This window comes from Zonotrichia albicollis, chromosome 14 (genome assembly GCF_047830755.1).
Source record: "Zonotrichia albicollis isolate bZonAlb1 chromosome 14, bZonAlb1.hap1, whole genome shotgun sequence".
Lineage (NCBI taxonomy): Eukaryota > Metazoa > Chordata > Aves > Passeriformes > Passerellidae > Zonotrichia > Zonotrichia albicollis.
In genome coordinates, this window is record NC_133832.1 from 14,315,564 (window position 1) to 14,339,924 (window position 24,361).

General features: G+C 42.8%; 2 protein-coding genes across 7 annotated transcripts in view; one reads left to right on the plus strand and one right to left on the minus strand.

Moving 5' to 3' along the window:
- Positions 1-6,330, plus strand: part of FHL1 (four and a half LIM domains 1) — a 28,654-nt gene extending 22,324 nt beyond the window's left edge. For 4 of the 5 annotated variants that reach the window (XM_014267880.3, XM_026794264.2, XM_014267881.3 and 1 more), the window contains exons 2-6: positions 2,242-2,423; positions 3,157-3,334; positions 3,839-4,008; positions 4,516-4,702; positions 5,456-6,330. In XM_014267880.3, coding sequence (XP_014123355.1) covers positions 2,268-2,423; positions 3,157-3,334; positions 3,839-4,008; positions 4,516-4,702; positions 5,456-5,613 — 849 coding nt within the window. In that variant the 5' untranslated portion in view covers positions 2,242-2,267 and the 3' untranslated portion in view covers positions 5,614-6,330. The remainder of the gene's footprint in view (positions 1-2,241; positions 2,424-3,156; positions 3,335-3,838; positions 4,009-4,515; positions 4,703-5,455) is intronic. The other variant, XM_074551797.1, reaches the window with a different exon arrangement.
- A 1,810-nt stretch (positions 6,331-8,140) lies between these two features.
- The window catches only part of MAP7D3 (MAP7 domain containing 3), a 42,148-nt gene continuing 25,927 nt past the window's right edge, over positions 8,141-24,361 (minus strand). For both annotated transcript variants that reach the window (XM_014267892.3, XM_074551795.1), the window contains exons 10-20: positions 23,273-23,395; positions 21,296-21,441; positions 20,775-20,905; positions 19,880-20,124; positions 15,484-15,619; positions 14,218-14,398; positions 13,006-13,110; positions 12,721-12,774; positions 11,856-11,949; positions 11,262-11,460; positions 8,141-10,187 (exon numbers count right to left, since the gene is read on the minus strand). In XM_014267892.3, the coding sequence (XP_014123367.2) occupies positions 9,878-10,187; positions 11,262-11,460; positions 11,856-11,949; positions 12,721-12,774; positions 13,006-13,110; positions 14,218-14,398; positions 15,484-15,619; positions 19,880-20,124; positions 20,775-20,905; positions 21,296-21,441; positions 23,273-23,395 (1,724 nt within the window). In that variant the 3' untranslated portion in view covers positions 8,141-9,877. The remainder of the gene's footprint in view (positions 10,188-11,261; positions 11,461-11,855; positions 11,950-12,720; positions 12,775-13,005; positions 13,111-14,217; positions 14,399-15,483; positions 15,620-19,879; positions 20,125-20,774; positions 20,906-21,295; positions 21,442-23,272; positions 23,396-24,361) is intronic.

Sequence of the window (24,361 nt, forward strand, 5' to 3'; positions counted from 1 at the left end):
CCCTGGGCTCTGCAATTCCATTTCTTCCAAATAAAACCCACCTGCTTGCATAAGCTCTGCAGAGCTGGTGGTGGCTCACATAGTTTCCACGTTTCCCAGCTGTTTATCTGTTTCATTTGCTTGAACAGGTACCTCAAAGGCCCTTGGTGTAGTTGTCAGCAGGACATGACATCCCCTGGCCTTGCCAAGGGATTATTTCCAGACCTTGGCCCCTCCACAAAGTACAAGTCCTACCAGCTCAGCCTCCAGCCTGCCTATGTCAGTTTTAGGGGCAGGAACAGGGTGTGAACAGAGCCTCCACCTCTGCTGCAGCCTCCCTGTGTGAAACTTCTCTTTAGGGCTCTCTGTCCTGCTCTCTGAAATATAAATCCTTCAGTTTGTTCAGGCCCTGTGTTATTGAGAAGGTGACAAAGAGGAGATAGTGTGAAGACTCTTGGATTTTAAAGCCTGCAAGGTAACAGTGTGAGTCCCACTCTTCCTGAGCCCAGATAAGGCAGATGCTGTGCTGTGATGGCAAAGTGTTCATGTACAGCTCCTCTGGCTCTGTACCCAGCAGGGTTGGGCTGCTCCTGGTGTGCTGCAGGGCTCTGGTGAGGCTGGGCCCTGTAGCTGATGGTACATCTGGAATTACTGGGGTGGGAAAGTGTCCATGAAAATCCTGTGAGCCTTAGGCCTTAACAGGGCACACCAAGAGCATCCTGCAGCCAAGGGCGAGCCCAGCAGGGTCCCAGTGACCCTGTCTTGTTGTGAGGGCACAGCCAGGAGTGACACACCCTCCCTGCACCCCAGAACCCCTACAGGTTTGGTGTATAAAGGCACATTGTGCTGGGCTGGGAGCAGCAGAGCTGGAATAGCACTGTGGTACCCCTGAGCTCTGTGAGGAACAGGCTCCAGGATAGCCTCAAGGCTGGGTGGGGTGGGCCAAGGTGAGGCCACGTGATGGAGGCAGCAGCAGTTTGTGTGGCCTGACTCTGTCCTTTCCCTCCCTTCCTCTGTCAGGAAGAGAGGACATTTCCTCTTGGCAGTCCCTGCTGCCAGACCACAGCCACATTTCCCAAGGGGCTGGTGATGATGCAGAAGGTTCAAGGCTGTGTCCCTGTGTGTTGGCTGTGCAGGGAAATGGGCTCTGCAGTGCTGGGGCACCAGTGGCAGGAGCAGGGGTGGAGCTGCCTCTATGGGACTCCATGGGCTTCTGTAACTCTTTTATTCTCTCCCTGGAAGTACTCCAGGCCAGGCTGGATCGGGCTTTAAGCAACCTGATGTAGTGGCTGGCACCCCTGTCCTTAGTAGGGGGCTTGGAACAACATGATCCTTAAGGTTCCTTCAAACCCAAACCAGTCCAGGATTCTCTGAATCGTGACAGAGCCCTTGTAGCTCCTTGCAAGAGTGTTAGTGCCTTTTGCTGAGGAAGGGTGCATGGAATGGAGGGAGCCATTAGCAGGAGACTGGGAGTGCAGGAAGGGATGGGTGTCTGGGGAGAAAGTGTGAGCCAAAGTGGAAAATCCTCCAGTCAAGATTCCCCACACTCGCTGACAGCTCCCTGGCCGTGGTGGAACATCAGACCTTGGCAGAGCCTTGATGGTGTGAACTGAAAAATATCTCTCCATGGAGGCAGATTTTTTTCTTAGGTTTTTTTTTTTTTTTTCTTTTTTTTTTCCCTTATGATTTTATATGTGAAAGCCTGGTGAAAAGAAGCAGCTGGAAGCTGCACAACTATCCAGCACAAAAGGCCTTGGAGGGCTGCAGCTGGCTGTGGGTTCAGGCTGAAAACATGGAAACAATTCCACTGTGCTTGTGTTTGTTGGTGATTTCTGCACACAAGTGATGTGGTGTCTCAATCAGGACATCACTGAGGCCTGCAGGAATGAACTAAGGGACTCCCAGCGAGTGATCAGGTGTCAGTACCCTTGCTCAATGTACAGCATGTAAATAAACCAGCCCAGCATCCTTCCACTTAACAAGGGGATAGGGAAAAGTCTGGTTTGGGATTCTGCTCTCCTCAATTGGAGCTCCTTTCCCTATCACGGAGCCACCATATGCTTATTCCTGAGCCACGTTCCTCTGACTGACCTGCACAGCCCCAGGAGGCTGGAGCAGCTGCCAGGGCCTCAGTGCTGTCCCTTCATGGCTGTGTTCTTGCAGGGCCTGGCAGCTACACTGTGGGCACCATGTCTGAGTGTTTCAGTCAGGGCCCCAGTGCTGTCCCCTCAGGGCTGTCCCTTCATGGCTGTGCTCTTGCAGGGCCTGGCAGCTACACCGTGGGCACCATGTCGGAGCGCTTCGACTGCCACTACTGCCGGGATCCCCTGCAGGGCAAGAAGTACGTGCAGAAGGAGGGGCGGCACTGCTGCGTCAAGTGCTTCGACAAGTTCTGTGCCAACACCTGCATCGAGTGCAAGAAACCCATCGGGGCCGACTCCAAGGTCAGTGCTGAGCTCCTTGGTGGGTGAGGAGGAGAGGCAGAGGCTGGTCACCCTCCTGTTTGTTCTGGTCCGGCTCTGAGCAGCTCTTTGGGAGTCCTCTGGCTGCCAGCTGTGTGCTTATTGAGCAAAGAGCAGTGCTGGGCTGTGCTCATGGTGGGCTGCTTGGGCACAGGATCTTATTCCAGGGTCTAGATCCAGCCACATGACCTGCTGCAAATGCTGAATTGCCCTCCAGAGAGAGCTGCAGGGAGCTGGCGTGCATAGGGCCTGCCTGCAAAACTAATTTCATGGCCAAAGCACTGAGGACTGATTTTTGTCAGATGCTTATTGCTTCATGATGGAAATCAAGAGTTCTTTCTGTATATATATATAGCATGTATCTTCAGGGCCAGACAAATGCTTATGGCAATAATAATGTACACCTGAACTAGAGGGAGTGTAAGAACATGAGAACTTGCAGAACCTCAAATCTCCAAGCTGTTGGTTTGAAGCATCTTCTGCCCCCCTGAAAGTTCAAAGTGAATGTGATTGTGTCAGCGAGTTTGGTTAAATGTCCTTCCCTTAAGTGCTTGAAGAGGAACTGTAGCCCTACCCACTGAATCAGACAAACTTAGGAACAACAAATCCATCCTTTACTGTCCAGGCTGGTGAGACCGGAGCTTGGCTTTAGGGCTGCTCAGGGGGAGAGAAAAGCTTCTCACTCCATCCCTCCCTCCCTTTCTGTTTATTGCAGGAGCTGCATTTCAAGAACCGCTACTGGCACGACAGCTGCTTCCGCTGCTTCAAGTGCTACACGTCCCTGGTCAATGAACCCTTCATGCTGAGGGAGAACAACAAGGTCTGGTGCAGCAACTGCACTGCTGCTGAGGATGCACCCAGGTGTAAGGGCTGCTTCAAGCCCATTATTGCAGGTACTGTGCCAGCGATGGGTCTGAGGGCCATGTTCTGCTCCAGGGCATAACCAGGGGGGTTTATCAAGGGGGTTTATCATATTTATATGTGGAGGCTGCAGTTAGGGGTTTGGGCAACACAGTGAAAGGCTGGAGCACCTCAGAATAGTAAATTTTGATTGTTGCTCTCACCTGTCCATTTTATTCAAGTGTTGAAAGGCTTCTTTGCCATTAACCCTCATGCGGATAATTAACCCTCATGTCAGTCTTTACTATTTCTACCAAAAGCTTTGCTCGGTAAATTAAGATTCTAAAAGGCTCAGGCAGCTGGTAACTATTTTAAGATAATCTAGCAAGCCCTGGCTAGAATCAGATACAGAAATTACCAGCTCATCCCTACTCTGCATTCCTGGAATCCTGGGCATAGCTATGGACAGGTCTTGCCCTCAGATGTTAACTGCACAGGGGGAAGGGTTTGCCACAGGCCTGAAATCTCACAGGACAAGTTATTTTTATTTGTTGTAGGAGACCAAAACGTTGAGTACAAGAAGATGGTCTGGCACAAGGATTGCTTCACCTGCAGCCAGTGCAAGCAAGTGATTGGATCTGGGAGCTTCTTCCCCAAGGGTGATGACTTCTACTGTGTCTCCTGCCATGAGCACAAGTTTGCCAAGACCTGTGCTAAGTGCAAGAATGTAAGTCCTTCCCCTCTGCAGAGGTAGCTATCAGAACCAGCCCTCATGTGCCTTTTGGGAGCTGGGAGGGTGAACCAGCAGGCAGATCATGCTGAAGCTGTACCAATGCTGATGTTTCCTGTGCATTACAGGATCTGGGCAGGGGTGGTTGCGTTAGCTGATGGCAACACTGCAGAAACCAAGTGATACCAGTCTTGCACTTGCTTTGGGGTAGTTTAAGGTCTGTAGTGGTACTGCATATTCAAGAAGTGAAACAGTAGCGGTTTTACAACTTCTGCAAATGATTAGTGTGGAATTTCAGTTACTGCAGGTAAAAGTATTACAACAGTGCCAGGTATGTGGGATTTCAGGTTAGAGGGACTCAAGTGCACTGTTCAATTAAATTGTGATGTAAACTTTGCAAAGATCCTCTCCATGACAAAGCTTTCCTACCCTACACCCCATGCCTGTGTAACCTCTCTTGTCCCCTGCTGATTCTTAACCACACCTCTGCTCCTTCTCTCCCAGCCCATCACTTCTGGAGGCCTCACTTACCAGGAGCAGCCTTGGCATTCCGAGTGTTTCATTTGCTCCAACTGCAAGAAGCAACTGGGAGGGAAGCGCTTCACAGCTGTGGAGGATCAGTTTTACTGCGTTGAGTGCTACAAGGAGTGTGTTGCCAAGAAGTGTGCTGGATGCAAGAATCCTATTACAGGTATGTTGGCTTAAATGCAGCTCCAAGGCAGTGGGTGCTGAAGGTCAGGACAGTGATCCCCCAAAGACAGGGAGCCCAGGGAGGGGTAACATCAGAAGCAGGTCTGGTAACCCAAGCCCAATCCCAGCATTTTACATGTGATCTGACTGTGAGCCACGTGCTTGTGCTGGATGGAGGCTGAGCTGGTAACTGAGCTCTTCAGCCTCTGCATGTCTCAAATTTACCTCTTTCAAAACTCTCCCCCAACCAGAACTATTCCCACCCATATCTTAGACTGGGACCTTTAAGTCTAAAATGATTGATGTTTTACTGTCCCAAAGGGATATTTGTAACCCTTCTGATGTATTTTACACTTAAAACTCACTGGATTACAGAGCTCAGCTCTGAAATGCGGGCACTGTCCTGCCAGTCCCACGAGGCTCACATTCCATCCTGCATTTTAGAGCCCACAAGTGTTTATCCCAACCTGTCCTTGCTCCACATCTCTCCTTGACTGCTGGAGAAAGGAGCCAAGGGAAAAAGCTTATTGCAGAAACAAGCCATGCAAGCCTTATGCTTGTGTTTCTTCTTCAAGAAACATCAGAAGATGCAACAAAACCAGGGCTCAGTTGCCACTTGGGTGTTTCAGGCAGCCCCTGTGGCCTGCAAGCCCAGGGCAGCTCTGTGGGGGCAGCATCAGGCAGGGCTGGTTGTGGGGACAGCCCGGCCAAGGCCGCGCTACTATCGCCGTCCTATAATTGTGTTCTCTCCTAGCAGGATTTGGAAGAGGAACCAGTGTGGTTAACTATGAAGATGAGTCCTGGCACGATTACTGTTTCAAATGCACAAAGTGTGCCCGTGGGCTGGCCAACAAGCGCTTTGTTTGCCATAATGGAAAAATTTATTGTGCTGAGTGCCCCAAACGACTGTAAATGAGCAGATGTAAGATGGATTTTAAAGCCCTGCTTTCCCAAACAGCCCTGGTAAAAGAGCAGGTTTTTGCATGTTGAGAGTTTTAACTTTTTCCATTTTAGTGTAAGAACTAAATTAGCCTCAATATACTGGGTTTGACTTTTGAAGCTCTTGCAGTACAAAAGCATGTAGCCTTGCAAAAATCTAACCTTGTTTCCAAGTAGCTCCTCGTATAAAGGCTTGAAATGCTGTTAGATTTAGAGATCCACACACTGCATCATCTGTGTGTGGCTTAAACTAAAACAAATCTAGTTTTAAACTTATCTGGTATATGATTAAGCTTGGCACTTAACTGAAGTGGGTTTGACAAGGCATGCACCTCCAACAAAGAGATGCAAATATTGCATGTGGGATCAGAGGGATCCATTATTATGCTTCTACAAGTACAGATGATACACAACAAACACTGCACCATTAATAAGTAATAAATACCTTAGCTTACTCTACAACACCACATTGCAGCACATGTAAGGACTGGCTTCATCTTACAGATAACAATGTTTTGGCAGTGACATTTAGCTTAGTTAAGTTTCCATAAACTTGTTTTAGTCTTGATTTCCGTGTGGTTTGCCTGCAAGTTTTCCTCATCAGCTTTTTTTATATCATTGTTTAAACAAGGCTGTCTATGTATAATTATTAATCCATTAACAAGTAGTAAATCTTTCACCTACAACATGCACATGCATTTACAAGTGCCTTAAAAATAGCTCATACAAGGCTAGCTCTCCTATCATGTCAGTGTATGTTTAGTGACTGAATAAAAGTGAGACTAGTGCCTGCTTGGAATCCATAGTCTGGAAATTATTTTTTTTCATTTTAACATCTTATATGATTGACATGTCTTAGGGCTGAGCTACTGAAACCAAGTCTACTACATTGATACTGGCTAAGTAAGAGTCAGCTGTGCTGTCATTGCACCCTTAAGTATCTGAGGACCAAAGCAACAATTTCCATAAACTAATTAATTTTTTTAATATATAACTGACACTGGACCATCTGCCAGAAACAGCCTGTGTGAAAAAGCCCTTTGGAGAGCATATGTACAGCCACTGTTCATGCACAGATCCACCATGCTTCAGCAACCTGAATGCTGGTTTAAGGAAGTTTTTTTCCACAGTAGTGAAATACTTTATCAACTGGATCTGCTCCAGCCATTCCCTTTCAACAACTGATAAAGAACCCTTGCAAGAAAATGAAAAGGCAGCGCTGCTCCACTGCTGGACTCACCCTCACAACACAGAGATGCTGCTGCTGCAGGGGAAAGGCAAAGGCTGGCAAGGAAAAGCAGGTTAAAGAATCCCTCAGTTCAGAACACACCATGAGCATGGACAAACACAGCAAGAGCTGAGGGTGTTAGTGCAAATCCCCTCCCAACCACACAGGCTGCTAGTGTGGCAATCTGGAGCAGTTAGAGCAGCACTACAGTGCATCCCAAGGCAGGTCAGCATGGCAAGGGGTGGAGAGGCCTAGTAAGATCACATTTAACATTACAGAAATAAAGCATTGTTCAACTGCAAAGTTTATTTAACTGTGCACACGTATTTACACAGGGCTGGATCAGGCCAGCCAACAAATCTCAGCACAGAAAAAATATCGGCATCTTTGTTAGAATGATTGTCTCTGCCAGAACAAACAGCTATCATACAAAAATACAGTTCTTTAACCTAAGGCACTGCTCTAAAGTCTAAAACAGTTCTACAGGATCTTGGAACAGCAAGAGGGAGAAGGCTGAGGGCTCCTGTTGCAGCTGAGGAGTCGAGGAAAGCACAGCTGTGGTTCCAGCACCCCCAGTGCACACACAGCTGCTGCTGGGCTGCACCCCTGCCACTGAGGGAGCAGCCAATGGCTTGGAGCAGGTTTTGAGACAGCTACTTTTAAAGTAATGACCTATCCAGTCTATCTGTTACAGGAGACAACAAGGCTGCATTATTACTTTTAGTAGCAATTTTCAGAAGATGCTTCGTTAAACTCTTCATGCTGAAAAAAGCAGGCAAATTCAGGTTAAATAGATTATTTAATGCAGGGTTTAGGGGAAGGGAAATATATATGCAGTTTGCAGCCACTGTTATAGAGCTGGAACTGGAACACTTGGAATAACATGAACAAAACATGACTTCAATGGTCTAATACTGTTATGTACACAATAAAATAATACTTCCATAAGTGTAGATAAATAAGTAATTCAAAAGGAAAACATTTTTAAAAGCCTAACACCTTAAACTGCACCAACAGACAAATCTAGGGACTCAACATTTTTGTAATGTATCAGAGCACATGCTGAAAAAATGTTTTGATGTTTGCCAATAGATTAAAACATATTAGTGATGGTACAACACTTGCATTTTGAAACTGCCAATATTTTCACATTAGATAATAAGGAATTTTTCTTCCCCATTCAAAATTGAAGATACTCATTTTTGCATTTTTAAATAGCACATGAACCAACAAGCAACAACATATTTCTAGACATTAAAAAGGGAGTTCAGCTTTAACATACACTGAGTGAGTCTTTTATTTCATCAAGATCATTTTAGAAATATGCAAAGTCTGCAGCTAAGTGAGGAGCCTCCAGTGGCATGTTCTACATGATACTGATATGAAAATAATAATAAAAAAAGACTCAATCAGGTTACTGTAAAGTCTGCAAAGGGGAAACAAGGAATACTTGAACTTGGAAACTTTATCTAACAATTAGCTAAACAAACAAAAAAAGAACATTAGCACAACAGTTTCCCTGAAATGTTTCAAGGTGCAAATTAGAAGTTTGTCATCCCTCCCCTGTTGTTTTTTGCAAACTTGAAGATGGATAAAGGTAAACAAGCAGCTTTTCAAAACAAGGCCTTCGGTACTTGAGAAAACACTGGATTACTGAAGTGCAATCAGATTATTTCCAGGTCTCTAGTGTTCACAGTTCTGTCCAAAGAGCAAAGAAAAGAAAACATTTAACCATCATAACTGTGTGTATGCCACATGCATCCATCATCACTGTCAGTCTACATCCAGGAGTGAGCACAGAACCACGTGGTCACTTACACTCTAAAACCAGCACAGTGGGGTTTCTTTCTTTTTACAGGAACATTAGTTCTCAAAGTTATGTACAGAATTCTTTAACTGTATTACACTTAAAAAATTTCAAGTTCAAAATTAAAAGGCCACACTTCCTTCACTAAAAAGTTAATGAGTCTGCTCACAAGAAAAAGTGAACAGCAGAACCACAATAATTGTTTCTATTCCCATGGCCCTGTCTGGCGTGGCCTCAAGGGAAGCCCCCATCAGGGGATGCCCATGGAACTCAAATTCACAAGACGCAGAGCGACAGAGGAGACTCAGGAAACAGCTCAGTCTAGGAAAGTGCTACACTTTAATCAAAGGAAGTGCTACACATCACTGGAAGGAAATGTGGATAGCAAGGCTTGTTTTTCCACTAGCATTCACTTCAACTGATCACACAGTCATTTATCCCATGGAAAGAGATCTCCTGTGAAAACAGCTCTTTGGGGTTTGGCTCCAACACCAGAGAAGTCCAGTCTTACATAAACTGGCCTCCTGAAGCTTCTCTGACACACTATGCACTGTGCTGCATCAGGGCTTGGCTTCTCAAGTACATGAGGCTTGAGATGCAGCCCTGCCTCTTTCAGAAAATTCAGAATAGTTTGTGTACAGCTTTACTACTCCTCCCACAATGTAACACAACCATCTGTGGAACTTCAGGTTGGTGTTACTTGCCTCAGTGAAATGAAAGACTGTTCTACAGTAAGTAGAGAGGACAGCTAATACACTGCTAAGAGACTGAAGAGACCTTGTAAGATCACACAGGTCAGCATCAAAAACAGAACATGCCTAGGAGTGAAGAGATCTGGTGTGCAGAGTTACATCAGACACCTTTTAAACTATTTTGTATCTTCAAAAGTAACATGTGCCATTTAACATGTCTTAGAAAAACCTTAAATACAACATATGAGCTTCAATGCTGTTTGGAACTTCACAAGGGCTCCGCTGTGTCTTTGGAAAAGCCTTAAGGTTGGGCCTTATCAAGTTCTTAAAAAGGCATCAGTTGGTGACTCCTTTTGATAGAATTCAAGTTAAAAGCACTAAAGAAAGAGCCTTCCCTCCAGTCTACGCACTGGAAAAAGTGCCTTGAAAATAAGAAGCTGTAGTTAAGGCAAGCAGAGCAAAATGCAAGGAGGTGAACTGCCTAACCAGGGGAAGGGACAGACAGGGAAGTCAGCTTGGATTACCTGATGAAGCATCTATAGGTTTGGTCAATGAATTCACTGCACCATCTTCCTCAAAAGCCAATTTGGGACTAGAAGGTAGTGTAGCAGCATCATTCAAGTTTTGATTACAGTTACCAGCAGAGATGCTGTCCAAGCTCAGTTTGGTTGACTTGGAATGTACTCCAACATCAATGAACTCCTCAAAAGTCCAGGAACCAGATTTCCCATTAAGATTCTGAATAAGTCCAATTGTATGATCAGCTTCATGAACACCCAACTTCCCCGAGTCATCAATAATCACTTCTTTTGCAGGATGACTACAAAAAACAGAAAATGGAAAAATAAAAAGCTTGTACTACAGTTTCCACATGTTTAACCTTTACATTGATTCCAGGACAGATAATTAACAGTCTGCATACTCTGCAAAGCACTGAATATCCCACAGGGCATTCCCAGACAAGCTTCAGCTCCCACACAGGATCTCCCCTCCAAGTGCCAATGGGAAAGAACAACTCTGCAATATATACTCATTTTTTACTACACTAACAGCCCTCAGGTAAGGTTTCTGCCTCTAGAAATTTGATATAAGAAAGTAACAAGTTTAAAGCTTTGATTAAGTCTTGATTTTTGTAGGGTGCATTTTCCTTTTTTCTCCAGCTAAGACTTTTTGAACCTAAGTCTCAGAAGACCAGCAATATTTAAAACAGATTCAAAAGCTAAACCCAAATTATGGATCAATTTTCACTCATTCTTAGGACAATCATGGAAATGTCTTTATATTCCATCACTGGAGGAATGACATTAATTTATCATCACTTTAAAAAAGTGTTCACAATGTCATTTCTAAAGCATTAGCATTTAGATGAGCAAATGTAACAAGCATCAGAGGACAAATTTTCAAGTAGTAGATGAAAAAGCTTTATGTTAAAAAAAATAAACAGTAAAAAACCCAAATTCCTCACTAAGGGAGGCTTCTGCATCGTATCAGGTGTTTCAGCACAACTGAAATTGTTCTAGAGCTTTCTGCAGGTTATTCTTCCTTTTCAGTGTTATCCTCCTCCCTCTTTTTAATGTTTTGTTAATGAGAACTGCAAGGCATTTAAATGGAGAAGGTTTCAAGGCAATATCAGTTTTTATAATCAACACTGCCATGTGTCTCACTCCTCAGCAAAGGCAGCACTGTTACCGTGGTGCCAGCTAAACAAGCAATGATGCTGAGCTACCTGCCCTGTGTGAGGCTGTGAGCTGGCAGCACACACCACAGGGCTGGAGAAAGGCTCACACACCCCACAGAGCCAGCAAGGTGCTGCAGACAGCTCTGCATTTATTTAAACACAGACAAGAGCTCTCTTGTGTGAGAGCTCAGTGCTCCCACAGTACAGCAGACTCACCTGGAATCCTTTAGCTCAGAAACAGACAGAGACCCCTTGGGATTTTTCAAGTCACTTCCATTCATGAACACTTCACTGGCCTTCAGCTCTGACTCATCTTGTGCCTCACATTCTGCAGAGATCATGCTTTGTGCAGTCTCTAAACAATTCTCTGTCTCCCCCTTGATGTCCTGGAGCAAGTCAACACCATTTAGCTTTTCTGAATGTGTGAGGAGGGAGGAGAGAGAACAAGGGAAAAAAGAATGTGAGTAGCAGAATTGCTATTCTAAATGAATAAAATACAAGTGCCAAATAACCCTTCCTAGCCAAACCCCGAGGCACTTGGCTTCAATAGATTCATTTGTCTACAGACAAGCTGCCTATAACAACATGAAATTTGTTTTTCATCTTCAAAAATCCATTTATAAAATGAAAGCATGCTGCCTGAATTTCACTCTCAAATAATTTTGAGCAATTCTCTGCTCAAGAAGGGAGTTTCCCTGGTACCTCTAGAATTGGTGTCTCAGGCCATCCCAGTGCTGTTAGGACTGCAACAGAGCTTGAAGATCACTGAAATTCACTGCCTCCCAGGCCTGACTCCCCCAGCTTCCTTACCTGGCTGATCAGTCTTCTCAAGACCCAACTCCTCCTCCTCTTCAATATCCTCTCCCTCCATCACCTCTGAGACAGACTTCCCTTCATTCTGCAACTGAATTGCCACAGTGTTACTTGGAACAACTCCCTGTCCTCCACAGTTTCACAAATTCAGTCACAGCTCCCACACAGGACCATTCTGTGCCCAGAAGTGAAGCCACATGAATTCAAAGGCTCACAGACAATCAGGTCACCCAGCAACAGTGCTCTGCAGAGCCAGAGCCTGTGGGACCCACATCCATCTCTCAACTATTATTCCTGAGATCCTTTTCCCCTCATTTCCCCAAGCTGTGTGCTAAATCTTTATTGATTTTCAGCTATTGGAAGACATGAATATTTGAATGTTCAAAGGGGAACAACTATTCCTCAATATGTACAATTTCCCACAAATCTTCGGTCACCGCATTAACAGAAGTAATACATCCAGTTTTCTGTAGCAATAGCAATCCAAAGAGAATTGCTCTAAACAATTTTAAGCAAACAGATGATGCCAGAATTCTATGTTTTCTGGCAGAATGCACACAGTTAAAAAAAAATCCATTACTAACCAGTGTTGGGTTAAAACAGTGTTTAAAAACCAGTCTGGAAGTGATAACATCAGAAAACATCCTGTCTATAGGCCTGGAACAAAAATGTAACAAAGACTCTTCATAACAGCCAGCAAAGCAGCAGATGTGTGCAGTGGCAAGGTACTGGAAATTATTCTGGTGCACCAGAACTCTGCACTTCCTGTGGAAGCCATTTTGTGTAAGGATAACAGAGGAAGACACATGACCCAAGGCAAAAAGCCCTTTTCTGTCATTATACAGATCAAACAGAAAAGTACCTTGGACTCGTTTTGATCCGATTTCCGTGTTCTTTTCATTATTTCTTCAATTCTCTGTTAAAACATGGAGAACACTTACAATGACAAACAGAACTTTTATTTCAGCATTCTGGTTAAAATTAATCAATCATTATATATTTTCATATTTCATGAGTGTACTATTTTCAACACCGTTTTTAAATTTCACAAACCAGAGCTGGCAGCCTTTAAAAAACACACTTCTATTCAATTACATCTGAGACCATTTGCCTGTTCATTTTAGGCTAAGAATTCAAAACAAGCTACCTTTTTCCTTTCAAGCCTTTCCTGCATATTTTGCTGCATAATCCTCTCCCTTTCCAGTCTCTGTCTCTCAGCCTCTTCTTGAGCTTTTGCTTCAGCTTCTTCTCTCTGAAAATAAAACAAAAAGAAGAGAGCACCCAGTGCATAACTTATTCCAACAGTAAAAAGCAAAGGAGTTACAGAATCTGGTTCAACACAGACAGGAACATCAGGCAATCACTATTCAATATGACCACACATTACAACAAAATGTCAATTACCTAGTTACTGACATGAAATATATATTACTATGACATTAAAAAACTGAAACCAACTATATTGAGGTAATGCAAATGTTCTGAATGTTGCTGAGACACTGAACATTGTTGTTCAGACTATGCTTTGGAATGAATATTTGGTTAACAAGGACAATCTATAAAGTAACAAGACAGCAATTAAATTCTAAATGTGTCAAAGTTAACTTAAAAATCTTGGCAGTCAGGTATTGCTACCAAGACACTTGGTGCTGAACATCTTCTACTCCTTCTACACTGGAAAATCTTTTCCAGTATAACTGGAAAGAAGATAGAAACATAGTTAACACTCTGAGTAATTGTTGTTAACAAACATTCAAAGAAATATCCAGACACATGGCAAAGCCATTCACAGCTCTCTGAACACAAATAATTTCAATGTAAAACTGCTCTAATTTTCAGAATTAATCTAACTTAAGGAAAGCCTGCTTTCTGCAGAACTGCTCCCTTCAGTTCAAAGGATGCCTTTGTAAAGGTACTTGCTGTGGAAGACTATTCAGCAACAGGAAAGGCAGACTTGGAAACACTACCAGTCTTTCTTTGAGAGGAATCAGAATAAACCAGATTACATTCCAGACAGACCATCTCCTTGTAACTTGTAACAGTCTGCTGGTTAAGTGGGCTCAGTACAAATATTTTACATATGCAAAACAGCATCCCTGATGACTAAAAAAATATTCCAAAATAGCTGCTTCTGCCCACACTTGAATTTACTAAATGCTAGAGGAAAAAAAAAAATCAGAGACCAGGGCAAGGAAAAGACCTTCAGACAGTCTCAAACCCATCTCAGACAGGATGAACTCAGCCTCACATCATGCCTGACAGAGATCTGTCAAAACCATTCTGGGAAAGAAAAATCAAAGACAACTCTCTTGAAACCACAGCAGCAGCTTCTTCCAGGAACCCAGCTGGAGGCACAGACCTGCTGCTGAAGCTCTGCAAGTTTTTCCTGCTCCTCCTGCTCCCGGCGGAGCCTCTCCTCCTCAGCCTGTCTCTGCTGCTCCTCCTGGGTCTGTCTCCTTTCCTCCTCCTGCTTCCGCCGCTCCTCCTCCCGCCTCGCCTTCTCCTCAGCCGCTCTCCTGGCCACTTCTTCTTCTCTGAGTCTGCAATTTCCAAGGTACAGATTATTGGATGGTTATTTCTTTAAAAGTGTGCATGCACAAGAGACAGAGTAGGAAAGTAAGAAAGTTCTAGGCAGTCCAGTCAGAAATCACTGCATGAAGACACTTTCTGGTGTGGATTTACAAATGTCACCATCCAGACTTGTGAAAATGAAAACTGGAAGAAATTATCTGTGAATAAATGCTCTTTGCTGATTAAGTCAAGGCAGGTTGTTCCAATAATGGAATGTTTGATTGAGAACTGGATTAAGCAATGACCAATTAATAAAAACCATCTGCAACCACGACATGAATGAAGCTTACAATCACTGTCAAACATAAATTTAGTGGGATTTCCTAAAAGACTCATTCTTCTATAGCCTGGATTCAGAGATACTCTGGAAGGTGTACACTGCCAGCTCTTGCAGACATACAGAGCAGATCTGATGACATATTTCTAGAGCAGATTATATGCAAATTTCTGACAGCTTCATATCCACAACTGGGAAACTGAAAAAATCTGACATTCCACTCTGCTTATAGAAGCAGACAGGTGACCTCTGATCTGGAACAAGTTTAGGCAGCACTAACTTAGCCATTTATTTTAACAACTTCTATGCAGTGAACCAAATGCCCACTGATTTAACACTTTGAATTACTTGCCTGCAACATTTCTGATCCATATTTCATATCACTAAAGTGAGATTTAACATACCATCAAACCACTGCCTAAGCTGATGAAAGGGAAGATTAATACAGAGAGCTTGACTCTTTCAAACCAAATACAAACAAACCAAACACAAGTGATGCACAAAGCACATTCTAGTTGTGAAACAAAAGCCCCACTGGCATCTGGAAGGAAAAAGCAGTGATTTCACAGGGACTGTGCATTACATATGCACTGAGATATAAACAGATGTTACACACAGTAACCTGTCCCAGGTTGGTGCCAGTGCCTCTCAGCTTCAGGAACTGTATTAACATATGAAGGAACTTAAATTAAAACTTAGAAAACATATACAGCTGCAGTGTCCTTTCCAACCACACCCCACCACTGAAAGCATAACATTCTTCCCCTCATTTGTTACCTTTCCTCTTCTTGTCTCTGAATTCTTTCCTGGTCTTCACGCTCTCTTTGCTCCCGTGCCAGACGTCGCTTCTCTGTCAGGATTTTAGCAGCTTCTTCAGCTGTGGTGGTCCCTGCTACTGTTTTGCTACCTGATTCTGCAAAGGTTAAAAGAATCTGCTGTTAGAAAGTTCCAGGAACTTAAAATTATGAAAGTGTGAGATGAGATCTTATGGCCAACTGATTCAGTATATTTTCCATCAGTGCTCATCACAGTGATTGCATCCTTATCTGTAACAGGCCTGCAAGAGCCAAAGGGGAGCCCTGGAGATGCAGAGCCACAATATCTCATTGACACTGAAATAGTAACAGCTCATTTCAACACTGATCCAGCCATATTCCAGATCATACACTTAAAGATACTATCCAATTATCACAGCATTTAAAAACATGTCTCTGACAAGACACCCTCATTTCTGTAATGCTTGAACACTGATAAGAACACTGGAAAAAATCTGCTGTAGGAAATACCTTTCACTTCCTTCTAATAAAACTGGACACACAAGACCCTAAAGAAGAAATTATCATTCTTTTATTTTTCCTTTTTCATAACATTAACATTCATGCTTTTATATTTACTGAGTATCTTGGAGTGCAAATGATCATCATTTCATCTGGCCCTGAAGGCACATGCTAATGACTTCAGTAATATCACATTTCTATACATCAGCAACAAATCAATTTCCAATTTACATGGAGATCAAAACACCTTCAACCACCAGGTGAGCAGATCTTTGCAGGTCGTGCTGTTTATGCTTCCTCATGACCTGCCTGGTGTTCAGGTGTCTGAACATCAGAGGCACTATTACTAATTAACATCAGGAAAAAAGTCAAAACAGAACCATCTTGCCATCCAGCTGCTCTCAATATGTATACTGAAAGAACTCTGATTTCTATCAGGTATTCCCTAGAAATATTTCAGTTTGAATGAGATTTAAGAGCTCATCATCTGAATATTCAGAGACTCAGCTCTTGATGTCAGCAGAGCAGCAGCATCATAATGTTGGTGAGGACCTGCCTTTCTCCTGAACACTTCACAAATCAGCACATTATGTTTGCTTAACATTTATAAAGCCTTGAAATCAAGGTAATTTTAATGAACTATGACATCAGGGTTTGACCACTTGTTTTACTTCTAACCTGAAGATAAATCATTCAAAACACGTCATTATTAGGAACTTTAATACCTGAAAAGCTGCTTAGGCCCCATGGACACATAATCACTACCTGCAGCTGCAGGGTATAATTACACACAGCAAACTCTCAGCAGCTGAATCATGGCTGTCTTTTGTGCATAAAAATTGTTCTTGCAGTCCTAGGAAAAGCATTTCAGCACTGATGTTGTGCAGGCATAGACAGTGTTCTAACATTTAGATTTACCCAAAGCTGAGAAAACACCACCTCCCCAGACAACACATTGCTTCTCATGTGGGAAAAAGTTGCAGTCTTGTTGGTACTAACAAAAATCAGCCATGAGTGCTCCAAATTTGAACTTGATCAAAAGGGGTCCTCCTCCTCCTGAGCAAGAAAGACCATTTTGCATTTACAAAACCATTAGCATATCTGCCTATTCAAGACAGGCAGATGCTTTTCTTCCAATATTCTGTAACTTGCTAGGTTTCATTTTCTGTTGCCAGTGTACAGCCATGAAGAAGTCAAAATGTCTCTCTTCCTCTGCCATATGAGTGTACTTTCTGTTCAGACTACTCACTTTTCACAGCAGAAGCCATTTTTTGTTGCACATTTGCCATCTCTCCCAGTTATATCAAATCTGGTTGACACAATGTCAGGTTTAACCTATTTCCCCTCCTCAAAACTGAACAACCTAATGCTCAGCAAGAAGACTAAAGGTTTTAGACTTAAGTTCTAGGGTTACAGCATGATGACAGCTTAATTATGATATCTGGATTTGACAGAAGAAAATTAGTCACAACAGAACACTGCAGATATGGAAAAAACGGGGGAAAAAAAAAGAAGAAAGGATTGGGGACCTTCCCATTGCATTCTCACTTCTACAGTTTTATTGATGATTTCCATATGGGTACTTCAATACTGTTTTCATCTCCATGTACCTCTGTACAGGCTGTTTCCATAGAGCAGGACATGAGATTTGCCAGCATGATTGCTAACATGCCATAAGAAAATTCTGACAGTTTTTTACACTCAGCTTCCTTTTCTGTGTACTCCTAGTCATTCTTTTCATCAAAGGACTTCCCTCTTTGTAAGGGAAGGGGAAAGAGAGAAAGAGGCAAGAGAAACAATCTCTGAACACTTGCAAAATCTAGCACTAGCTGGATGGAGGGAAGATTCCAACAGATCTTAAGGCAAATAATTAATTCACAATTAATCTAGGAATCATATTTCAAAGCCTTCAATACCCAGATACAAAATGTGAGGCTCCATGATAGTTTATTACCTATCATCATGCATAAGGTGAGAGCTCATGAAGGAGCACTTCTTATGCTTTAAGTTGAACAAGCCTTTTAATTCTCAGAGAAGCTGCGAGAGGCTGCTGCCAGAAATGACAACTGCTCCAGTCACTGCAAAATAAAAAGTGTTTTACTGTGGAACAGTATATTGCAGGAGGAAGACACAAAAAACAAGACAAAAACTTGATTGCTGTTGACAACAGGCAAACAAGTTCAGTTTGAAGAAGAGATGGGATGAAGATACAATTGCACAAAGCTGAAAGTAGGCTAAACCTACAAGACCTAGAGACTGATTTGCCACATGCCATTCACTGGTGTGCTCTGACTTCAGAAGCTGTCTGGGACAGGGAATTGCACCAACCCATGGGTGAACTGCTGACACAGACCTGTAAAATGAAAATTGCCTTGAAAACTGAAAGTAACTTCTTAAGAAAAAATATTTTTGCCTCACATAGCAATATTGCAGCGTACCAAAATGTTCCAAGAGAGAAATGAAATAATCTCTTATTTTGAAGAACATGCCCACTATTTCCTTTTGTTCTATGTGTCAAACAAAGAAGAAGAGCTTTGCCCAGCCCCAGTAGGAATCACTACAAAGATTACTATTTTGAGATTAGAAATAAACTAAAAGGAAAACAGATAAACTGGGTTAATACAGTTTCAGAAGTCAGTGTAGAGAGGAGACAGATCAGGCATCCAAGGAACAAGGACAGAGCTTCTTGTTCCAGAACAACTGGAAGATACAGGACTAGGATGCATTGTTATGGAGGCTTCAACCAACTGATGACAGTGATCAGAAGTGATGATGCTCTGAGGCACACAAGACATTTATCCACAGTATGGACGTTCTCACTGCAAAGACAAAGGACGTGACAGCAAAGACGGATGTGGAACTTTGTACAAACATCCACCTCTGACAGCCAGGCTTCCTTCCACAGGAACACATGCCCAGAGAGCTCTACCATGAGTTCTTCAGGTGAATGACACTTCATATCCAACAGAAGCCATATCAGAAGGAGCCTCAGAAGTGGCAGAGAGTAGGAGCAGCCCAGGGAAGCACACAGGAACATGCAGTAACGTGCAGCAAGCACATGTTCCCACTTACCTGCTGTGTGAGGGGCTCACGCCCAGCACAGCACACTGGCACTAGCTTACACTCTAAAGATCCCTCCTTTTCCTGTCAAGGGTCCCCTAAATCCTTCTGCAATGTGTATTGCCTGCCAGACCTCATCAGAAGGCTCTCCTGGATTCTGCTGGAGATGGCAGCTGGCATTTTCCCCAGGGACAGAAGCCAGGCTCAATGGAGAGCACTAGAACACTAATTACTTATATGGTATATGGCTCTCCTTAATCTACCAGGATAACTTCTCATTGTGACTTGTGAACTGATCACAAGGCAGCAATGACTGCACACTCACTGGAACTTAGGCCAAGGCAGCCTTCAAGCACTGAGAAAACTCTCTCTCATCCTGTGGTGAACAGGAGCTGATTTTGTCCTCCAAGAAGGTCTCTACAGGAGCACTTTAAGAACCACCAACTGAACTGAAAGACCTTTGTTGTAGTCAAACTACTACCTTGTCAGTAGTTTAACTACTGACTTTACAAACCTAAGCTAGTAGATCCCTCAGCTAGAGCAGCTGAAGCCCAAAAGGCAAAGAGGATTTCTGCTTTTCTTAAAATTACAATACAAGTAGTAATATTAACAGCTCCTGACTTAAATCCCTGAGTCAGATAAACCAACTGCTGCATTAAAATTCACATCCCAAAGTCATATCATTAAAAACTATTATATAATGAGCAATGAACAGCTTTTACCTTAAAGCATCCTACCCTCCAGGGCCCTGCCTCACCAGCCAGTTGTTTCCCCACTCCTAGCACACACTGGAGAGGCCTGGAGCAGGAGTGAGTCAGACACTGAGGAACACCCACCTTCTTTGGTCTTTGTGCTAGCTGCTCCTGCATCCCTCTCCAAGGCTGGGGAAGCACCTTGCTCCTGTCCTATTCCTTCTGTGCTCTTATCCTTTGGTTTGCTCTCTGCTTCAGTTTTCTTTTTGGTAATGTTTATAACAGTTGGTGTGAGAGATGGACGCTGGATGGGTGCTGGTTTAGAGACTGGAGTAGGAGATGGTGGCCTTTGTTTAGACACACCAGGTGAAGGTGGGCGAGTCTTCTGTCTGTTGAAATAAAGAGTATTTTTCACAGCTGCCTGTTGAAATAAAGAGTATTCTGCCTGCTGAAATAAAGAGTATTTTTCAGAGCTAACAATGAAAAACTTAACCACACACCTCAGAAGAGCAGTCTCCTTTGTTTAGTTTATATTACATACCTCACATTTAAAAATAAATCCACCCACAAATTACTGGTGCCTTCCCTATAAAACTCAAACCAGGATTCCAAGACACCTTGGGCACCCAGCCTTGCTACCTTGGGCTAACATCAGAACAGGATTGCTGGCCCAGATCTCCATTTACACCACATCTAGGATGAACCTCATGATTCCAATCCAAGAAACTTCCTATGCTAATATAGGTGGAACACTTTATTCAAAAGCTTGCAGACTTTTGTTGGTTTTAGTGCACAGACTACACAGAAGATTTGGGTGTGTTTTGCACAACAAAGATTGAAGTAAAAGCCTCATCCCTATTTTGGGAAAGGGAAATTGGACCCAAAATGAAGACTTTTCTGTACAAACAAGGCACAGCATAGGTCATCCAAACTCTTAACAGGTCAGCTGTCTTGAGACAGGAAGAAGAATTCATTTTGTGCTAAATACAAGGTGTTTACACACACCTGACTGCAGGAAGGATTTAACCTGGGCACATACCTGACTGCAGAAGGGGACGGAGGGCGCTTCACCAAATTAGCAGGAGAGGGGGATCTTCTACGGGCAGACACAGATGGAGAGGGAGGGCGCCTCAAGCCAGAGCCTGGGGATGGTTTTTCTGTCTCTGATTTCTAGAAGATACACAAAACCAAAATACTGCTGACTCTCTAGAATACATTGCAGACAGAGAAGCTGCTATTTCAACAAACAAGCAAGTGGTCAACAAGACACACTTTGAATTTCCCTTATGTTCAAAACACAGACCTGGTCTGTGTTTAATTTTTACATAAATTAAACATTGGGAACCATAAGCAGCAAACAATATGCATTCAAGATACAAGAGAGATCAAGTACCATAACATTCCAATTTGATTTTAATCCTCTGTATTTTTTAGGCAAATGCTATTGTACATTTCATTAATGCTTACTGAAAGCATTAATGAGGGAAACAGGATCTCATCCTGAGCTATTCCAACCCCCCAGTTTAACAGAAACTTAATTCCTGTGGGTTTTCAACAAACCTGGGTTGAATCAGGTGAACTTGCATCAGATGAAGACACAGAGGACTTCAACCTGTCGATGCTGCGGCTGCGCACCGGCACTTTGGGAGCTGGGACTGGGGAACTGATGGAACTGGCTGAAGCTGAACGAGGACAGAGGTGAGATTCTATAAAAGTTAGGAATTTGACAAGACAAAACAAGAACCAAGTGCACAGCATAAGAACAGGAGAGAAGGAAGAGGGAGAAAAAGAGAAAGAGAGATTGTGTGTGTTAGAAACCATACAGGGAAACACCGCAGGCAGTGCACAGTGCAACGGGTCACAGACAGACACCACCACACAATTAGTACTTGGGAAGCAACAGCACCAAGAATAAACACTCTGAAAGCAGCAGTCTGGAGTAGATAAAAATAAAATGCTTTTCCAAAAATGGACCAAATTTGCAGTACACCAGCATTACTTTAATTTTAATGAAGTTGCATTTGATCACAAATGCTTCAGTTTTAATGGCTTAGCATCTTTCCAGACAATTTTTTCATGAGAGGTTCAGATTTTAAGCATGTTTCCTCTACACTCCAGGAGGAAATCTCCCTTTTTTTCAAAGGTGGTGTAAAAGAAATTTATCAAGAGAAAAAGGTCAACTATTTAACTATGACACCTTTTCCACCTGAAGTGTCAATCTTCTCACATATAAGATACTGGAGGAAATTTGACCTTATTATTTTTTTACTAACATGATGACAGATAAGCAAATACAGATGCAAAAATATTCTAAAGCTAGATATTGGATTCTTCTATAATTCAAGTATATTGTGACAAATGCAGCACTTACTTTTGTAACTTCATGGAAAATACATTTTATTTTTGTATTTACAGCATTTGTAAATGGAGACCTGCATTCTATTTGTGCACAGGTTGGGTTAAAGCACAGGTACTTTTCTACTGAATTGAAAAAAGTACCTCTAAATAAACTTATAAAAATGTATCTTTAATTCAGCAATAGGGAGTGTTGCATGCTAACAGTAACAGAAAAAAGATGGCATTTCCCCACATGACATGAACTGAAGTATTCATCGTAAAATAAAAGCAGCACATACAACAGGTGTGTAAAAATATGACTACAAACCAAAAAATAAATACTGATTATTAGACAAGGGGAACAGTGTGGAAATGTCACCGTTACTGATAAGAACCAAGTGAAATGGTGTAAGATAAAAAATAAAGGTGTGATTTCATACTAAAGAAGAAACAAGCAAAACTGGGAACACAAGTTGGAAGGTAAAAGAAGAGAAAGGACTCCACATTGGTTCCAGAGATGCATTTACTGGGGCATTATTAATTAACCAGTAACAATTCCAGGACATGTGGGAGGCAGCTAGGGGGGCTAATTCCTGCAAATTCCTGCTCTAATAAACTGAGCCCTGCTGTGGATGTATCAGGTCAATCTGGACCAACACAGAACTCCTTGAGTTAGCCAGGGTTTCTCTCTTCTACTATACCTTGACTTCTCCTATCAGCTGAACAAAACCAGCTCACGGTTCCCTGGACTTATCTCCAGGTACTCCTACTGTCATGTTCCTGCAAGTGTTTCTTCCTCTAAAGAAATTTAAGTTTTGCACTTAAGTTTTTTCTTCCCCTTTTCGTTACCAGAATGTCTCAGACTGAGTTGAGGTACAAATGCAGATCTCTTGTCAGTTAAAAAAACCACACACAAAATCCCCAGAATCAACACCAGCATCTGGTTCTCTGCACAGCAAGTAAACCAGCACTGGAGTTTAAAAGCCAATATTATTATATGGTTTTGTAAAGTAAACATGCAACATAGCATATGAATTGGGTATTAATGACCACAGAAAATACTGGGTAAGTAAAATTACACACAACCACGTTTAACTGTCTGACTCAGACAGAAGTGCAGCAGAGTTAGCAGCTACTATCTAAGTTCTTGCTTGAAGAGCAACTGTGTAAGACTGTGAGGCTTTGGTGCCCTGCTGTTACCTGAGGGGTCCTGTCCATCAGCCAAGGTAGCAGCACTTTTACTCCTAGCTAGGGAGGCCTGTGTGGGGGCCAGGAGGCGGCTGATTATGCCACTGTCCAGGGGACTGAGCTGGGAGCGGCGAGCTGGATGACAGGAACAAACCAAAAAGGATCCAACATGAAATCATATCATGGAAAACACAAGCAGTACAAAGCAAAGGAAGACCGAGCATTGTTGCAAATTATAACCATTTTGGAAGAACAATACTGAAGTCATGGAGGGGGAATTCCAAAGGAAAAGCACAGAAGGGTTAAACACTGCAATCCCTTATGTTGCACTTCTTGCCTTGCTTAGTACAAGTCATTTAAATGTGCAGAGACTGGCACATGGACAACAGAGGTGAATGCTGAATCCAGTCAAAGTATGAGACGTTTTTGACTGAGCTCTTCAGAGCTACATTCTCTAGATTGCAGCAAAGGCTGTTTTGACATAATAAACAGAAGGCTTGCAAGTAAAAGCCAGCAGTTATGGTCAAGCATTGCCTGCACACACAGATTCACACAGACAGCACCCAACATTCTCTCATACAGGAAAGATTCTGAAGCAGAAATAATTTCAACTGTTGGCAACAGCTGCTAAAAAGGAAAGTTTCAGAATTGTTAACTTTCAGAGGGAAAAACATGTTAGACAAGGTGCTATTCCTCAGGTTTAGGAGGAGTTCCCAGGAAAGAGGTTATTTGTAACCTAGTGGGGAATACACAGATCAAAAGAGACTGAAGTGAGAACAGGTTTCTTCCTTCTGCATGCACATGGGTTACTCCAGCAGCAGGAACAGAGAAGTTGCTTTTAAACTGAATAGTGAAATGGAACTTTAAAAAGCAAAGGTAAGATTTAACTAAGAAGTGAACAGATCAGTGATATTTTTACAATTTCTGTACTTCGATCTACCAGCTCTCAAACAGACTGCTTTCTTAAGCAGACACATGTTGCCATCTGCTTGCAGTGCCATTTAATAAAGACAAAGGCCTTCTTAGAGCATTTTTTTTCTGTCCAGAAATAAAAATTTAACTAAACTTTTACCGTTTTATCTTTAACACTGAGTAACTAAA